Raw genomic sequence first — 6,000 nt, forward strand, 5'->3', positions numbered from 1 at the left:
GGGGGGGGGGAGGGAAACATATGGGTAGAAGGGAGTGAGGGAGGGGGTGACTGCAAAAAATTATTGGATCATCAATACGGGTCATATCAGGTGCGGTAGAAGTCTAAATTAACATTAGTTGCAAATAAATGTGGGATGTACACGAAGGAGGAGGAGTATGTTGACCACCATCGGGTCAAATACAACTGAGTTACAACAGTAGGGAACCTAAGTCAAGTCAAACAGGTTGGTCCATAAGAGACTGATATGCAGGGGTGGTCAGGAAATGAGTCCAACAGGCCCAAGTGTGGGAAAATTTCGTAGGGGTATCAAGTGCAGTCGCAATCAGTTCTTCCATAACTGCCGTTTTACCCACTCGGGTGAGCCAATCGCGTATAGAAGGAGGGCGTGTGGAACCCCACAGAACAGGGATGCAGAGTCTGGCTGCATTGATCATGTGCATAGCTAAGGATTTGAAATACTGCCCCCCGGAAAGGGAAGAGTGATGAAGGAGGAATTGAGCCGGAGAGAAATCCACAGGCAAGGTAGTTACAGACACCACTAGCCTGTGTACTTCTTGCCAAAACGGTTGCAGAACAGAGCAAGACCACCAGATGTGAAGGAATGATCCATCTGAGGTCCCACATCTCCAACAACTGTTGGGGAAAGCGGGGTTGAACCGATGAATTTTCCAAGGGGTTCGGTACCATCTCGAGGCTATTTTGTAGCCATTTTCCTGAGTCGAGACGTTGAGGGAGCATTTATGAGAATGCTTAAATACCCGGTCCCAGTCTAAGTCCAATAGGTTAGTTTCAAGATCTCTATTCCACGCTCGACATGATGGGAGGGAGTCATAAGTCCGATTCTCCAGTAGGAGGGGATAGATCTCCGAGATCAGGTGCTTTCGTGGTTCAGCTTTAGCGCAGATAGTTTCAAAAGGGGTAAGAGAACGGCCCCAGTCGAACGGGGGTTTCTGTGAAAGCAGATAGTGTCTAATCTGAAAATATACCCAAAAAGGGAAATCGCGGACACCTAGACTTTCAGTCAGTTCTCTGAGTGTTTTCACCTTGCCTTTGTGGAGAAAATGTTTCACCAAGATCTGTTTATGCGGCCAAAATTTCAGTAAGAAGTCCTTGTGCATTCCTGGAGGGAAAGCAGGATTGAGACGAATAGAGGTTAACGGGTTGGGTGTTTCGGAGATGGATGCAAATTTACAAGCCAAGCGAAAAGTTTTTAAGGTAGGCCCCACTAAAGGGTGAGTGAGAAGGGTATGAGGCGTGTGCTGCGGCAGAAGCCAAGGAATCGATGCCAGGGGTAAGGGTGAGCACGCATCTTCTATATATATCCAGTCCTTGGAGGCAGTGTGAACGTGCCAATCAACTACCCGGGAAAGGTGACATGCCCAGTAGTAGCGGTGAAGGTCAGGGAAGCCAATTCCACCTCTAAGCTTAGGAAGGGTCATTTGGGAGAAAGCAATGCGCGGACGCTTATGATGCCAAAGGAATGATGAGCAAAGTCTTTTGCACGATATAAAAAAGACAAGGGGTAAATGAATTGGCAATGTTTGGAAGAGATATAGAAGGCGAGGAAGTATATTCATTTTGATTATTGCTGCCCTTCCAAACCAAGAGAAGGAAGGACGATGCCATTTATTAAGGTCTTCCTGCAGAGAGCGCAGAGCGGGAAGGAAATTTTTCACATAGAGGTCGTCCAGATTACGGGTAAGCTGAATACCGAGATAGGTTAAGGATTCCTTTTCCCAATGGAATGGGAATTGGAGCTCACAGGAGGAGACAAGCTCAGCAGGCAGGGTAATGTTAAGGGCAGCCGACTTGGAGAAGTTAATTTTAAAATTCGATAAGAATCTGAAGAGGGCAAAATCCTTCAGTAGGTTGGGCAAGGTGATGTGAGGATCAGCAAGAAATAGGAGAATATCGTCTGCGTAGGCTGCGAGCTTGTAGTCTTTGTCCGCTACCCTAATCCCCTTGATATCGGAATTCGAGCGAATTTTCCGTAGCAAAGGTTCAAGGGAGAGGACAAACAGGAGCGGAGAGAGGGGGCATCCTTGCCGTGTGCCATTCCTTAGATGAAAGGAATTCGATAAATGACCGTTCACCCTCACTCGAGCTGTCGGATCGGAGTATAGGGCCATTATGAAGTTAAGCATCTTCTCACCTAAACCCAGTGCTACTAGAGATGCCTTCAAGAAGTCCCACGCAATCCTATCGAAGGCCTTTTCTGCATCCAGGGAGAGAAAAAAACCAGGAGAGTTAGACTTATGGAGCCAATGATTAAGGTTAAGGGCCTTAATGGTATTGTCCCTTGCTTCTCTCCCAGGGACAAAACCCACTTGGTCTAGGTCAATCAGGGAGGGGAGCAGGGGAAGAAGACGATTAGCGATGATCTTCGCAAATAACTTGATGTCCACATTCAGCAAGGAAATGGGTCTGTAATTAGAGACCTGTGTGGTATCTTTCCCACTCTTAGGGATAACTGTGATGTGAGCCTCCAAAAGGCGGTTTTGCGATCGGGAAGGATGAGAGAGAGTATTGAAAGCCAAAAGAAATGGGACACTCAGGATATCCAGGAAAGATTTATAGTAAGCTACTGTAAAACCATCAGGGCCCGGACTCTTACCCGGTTTCATCTGTTTTGTCGCGGACTGAAGCTCAGTTAGGGTCAGGTCCCCTTCCATAGCCTGAACCAGATCTTCGGAGAGGGCCGCAGGACCGTAAAGGCGAAGGAATTCGGAGATCAAGGAGGTTCTGGACCTGTCTGTATGTATAGGGGGACGTTCCGGAGAAAGATTGTATAAATCTCTATAGAAGCGTTCAAAGTGGGAGGCAATATCGGGGTCAGATGTAGCCTCGGTGCCATCAGAGCCCCTGATTTTATGTACCGTCATGCTGGCTCGTTTCTCACGAAGCGCTCTAGCTAGAAATTTCCCGCTCTTATTTGCGAATTCGTAGTACAGTTTTTGAGAAAGAATGTATTTTTTCCTAACAACCTTACCCAATTCCGTAAGAAGTTGTGAGCGAGTATTCGTAAGGTCTGCAAGGGTCGACGCAGCCAGAGTCCGCTTATGTGCTCTCTCCAAGGAGTGAATCCTGTCTGTGAGGAGTCTCAGGCGCTCCTGCTTGGCTCTCTTACGTCTCGACGCAGTAGCCATGAGGATACCCCGTATAACACACTTATGAGCTTCCCACTGCGTGAGGGGAGAGGTGTCCGATGAGCTATTCAAAGAGAAATATTCAATCAACTTAGAGCGGATCTCTTGTTCAATAGCAGCGTCCGCTAGAAGGGAAGCATCCAGACGCCAATATGTTGAGCGTGAGTGAGCAGTGGGGAACCGGAGAGACATAGTGATGGGATGGTGATCTGAGAGAGTCATCGGTTCTATGGTAGCAGCATGGAGGAATGGAAGATCTGATTGCGACAGAAAAAAGTAGTCTATCCTAGAGTATTTGTTGTGTGGCGGAGAGAAAAAAGTGTAGTCTTTGACGGTAGGGTTGAGGATACGCCAGGAGTCGTGTAGTTGCAAGAGCTGAAGTTGTATGCGTATTTGCTTCAGAGCCTTGTAAGGCAAAAAAGAACATCCCGAAGAGGAATCTATCAGGGGGCTCAAAGGTACATTCAAATCACCTCCCAATATCAGCATCCCTGATTGAAAAGCAGCTAAAGTGGAGGTAAGTGAACGCATAAAAGGGACCTGTTTAATATTGGGCGCATATACGTTAGCAAGTGTGATTGGTCTGTTGGCAAAGACTCCCTTTATAAGCAAATATCTACCTTCGGGGTCCGCCAGGGAATCTGCTATTTGGAACGGAAGGTGCCTGGCGAACAATATGGCCACCCCCTTTGATTTAGCTAGAGGGTTAGTGGCATGGAGGACCGTAGGAAAGTGGAAATTATATAACTTGGGAATGGAGTCTTGTCGAAAGTGCGTCTCTTGCAGAAAGACCACATCTGCTTTCTGTTTATGTAAATAGGAGAGAAGCATGGAACGTTTTTCCGGTGTGTTCAATCCCTTTACATTTAGTGAGAGGATTTTCAAAGACAAATGACCCGCCATTGAGGTGGAAGAGAGCATGATTGCTATCTAGTGTCGTCTAAGTCAGATGTAACGGTGTACTACGGATCAGGAGGGGGGGGGAAGGAGGAGGGGAGAAGGGGAAAAAAAAAAAAAAAAAAAAAAAAAAAAAAAAGGGGGGGGGGGGGAAGTAGAAGGAGAAAGAAAAAGAAAACAGACGTATGAGAACAAGAAAAGGAAAAAGAGGAAAGTAGGTAATAGACGGCTTGGGGAACAGACCCGCTGTTCCACGTGAGAAAAAAAAAAAAAAAAAAAGGGAAAGGAAGTTCAGGAAGAAAAAGAGAGAAGCGCGAGAAAAAAAAAGGGAGAGAGACCAGAAAAGATATAATAATCGTAGCCGAATAGAGGAATCAGTATAAGCTCACTGAGCTCACTGTGTGGGGGTCAAAGTCGACGTAGAACTAGGAAGTGAACCATTGCCGGCCGGCATCCCTCTGTGAGCAATGATGTAGAGGGAAAAAGGAAGGATGCGGGGTACGAAGGGTGCAAATAGTGTCGGGAGTCCTATAGATTAAATAACCAGAAAATGACCACCTGTCCTCTGCGGGGAAAGAAATGTAACGTAACGCTCAAAGGGTGAGAACTGGGAGAAGGGGCATAGGCGCAATATGACTGGGGGGGTCGCAAAACGAGGAGCAACAGTACACTATGTGTAGAAAAAGTGCGCGGACGCTTACAAACCAGGATAGCCTATACTAGTGTGAGATCAAGACCGGTTAGGGACTCAGCAATATGAGTAGAGTAGTGAGGGGCCCTCACAAATATTACAGGCAAACCGTATCATAAGGCGTAAGGAAAATTAGACATCAACAGCAAAACATGTGAAATCGTGTCATAACAGGCTTAACACACAGAAACCCCTAAGCAACCACCGGTGAACGACTAAGCTTCTTAGGATCAAAACCAGGCATGCAAGCTTATAATCTGAAATGAGCTAGCTGATATGCATATATATATATACACATATACATACATGTACACATACACCTACAAGAACATATAAAAAAAAAAAAAAAAAAAAAAAAAAAAAAACCCCACACACCCATAGAACAAAATGACCTCTGAATCCTCCGAGTAGCAGGGGGGGCGGGCATCACCTCTCCCAGTTCAGCATAGTAAAGGGGACGAGGAGGCGAAAGGGGGATGTGTACGAGGGTAATCGAGGGCGTGATAGTCCTCAGGTTAACCTCGTCAGTCAAAGTAGTAGGTAAGGACAACCCGGAGAGAAAAAAGGAGGACTCAAATCCGGGTGAACTATCTAGTGGCAGAGGGAGGCGATGCTCATCCACACAGCCAAACTCCATGTACAGTAATTGCCGCTACCAACCCCTATAACGCTACTGCCCATCCCAGCATACAGTAACCATATCCCCTCAAACCGCCCCCCAAGAGAGAAATTAGGTCACTGACACAATCCCACAAAGAGAATACATTACAGATCAGGCAGAGGCGTCATCCGAAGGACCAAGATGTGCCGGGCAGTCCAAGGTGTAGGGGGAGCGAACAGCGTAATACTGAGCAGTCTCTTGCAGGCCGCAGGACATCTTCAGGGACGTAAGATTGAAGCTCATTTAATACCATAAGGACGGAGCTGAAGGATGGAAGTCTTCCAGAATGCAGACGGATGGTCAGAGGGCCCAGGAGGCTGTGAAGAGGCGCAGGTCAAGAAACAGCGGGGGGCGGAGAGACTGCCAAAGGAAGCTGAGTGTGTTTGAGCGATGACCTGGATGGATCCAAAAAAAAAAACTGTTCCCCAATGTGGGGGGTGAAACCGGTTTGCATACGGTCAATGTCCGTTCCCATATCATGTAGGGAGAAGTGAGGAGGCCCTTTAAGTGTATACAGGGCCATAACTGTATGTAAGTTCTGTAGAGCAGAGGATGTCATCCTGGTGGAGAAGAGGTATGTGTCGCAAAGTGTAAGTTCAACAG

The 6,000-nt window shown here is 47.0% G+C and overlaps 1 protein-coding gene across 1 annotated transcript in view; it reads right to left on the minus strand.

Annotated features, from left to right (window-relative positions):
* Positions 1–4,051, minus strand: part of EDRF1 (erythroid differentiation regulatory factor 1) — a 98,650-nt gene extending 94,599 nt beyond the window's left edge. Inside the window, exons 1-4 of the mRNA XM_089669742.1 lie at positions 2,617–4,051; positions 1,699–2,217; positions 1,046–1,122; positions 761–952 (exon numbers count right to left, since the gene is read on the minus strand). Of these exons, the coding sequence (XP_089525868.1) occupies positions 761–952; positions 1,046–1,122; positions 1,699–2,217; positions 2,617–4,051 (2,223 nt within the window). The remainder of the gene's footprint in view (positions 1–760; positions 953–1,045; positions 1,123–1,698; positions 2,218–2,616) is intronic.
* Between the last annotated feature and the right edge of the window lie 1,949 nt (positions 4,052–6,000).

Source organism: Staurois parvus, unplaced genomic scaffold (genome assembly GCF_062004578.1).
Source record: "Staurois parvus isolate SC_StPar_1 unplaced genomic scaffold, SC_StPar_1.0 ptg000009l, whole genome shotgun sequence".
Lineage (NCBI taxonomy): Eukaryota > Metazoa > Chordata > Amphibia > Anura > Ranidae > Staurois > Staurois parvus.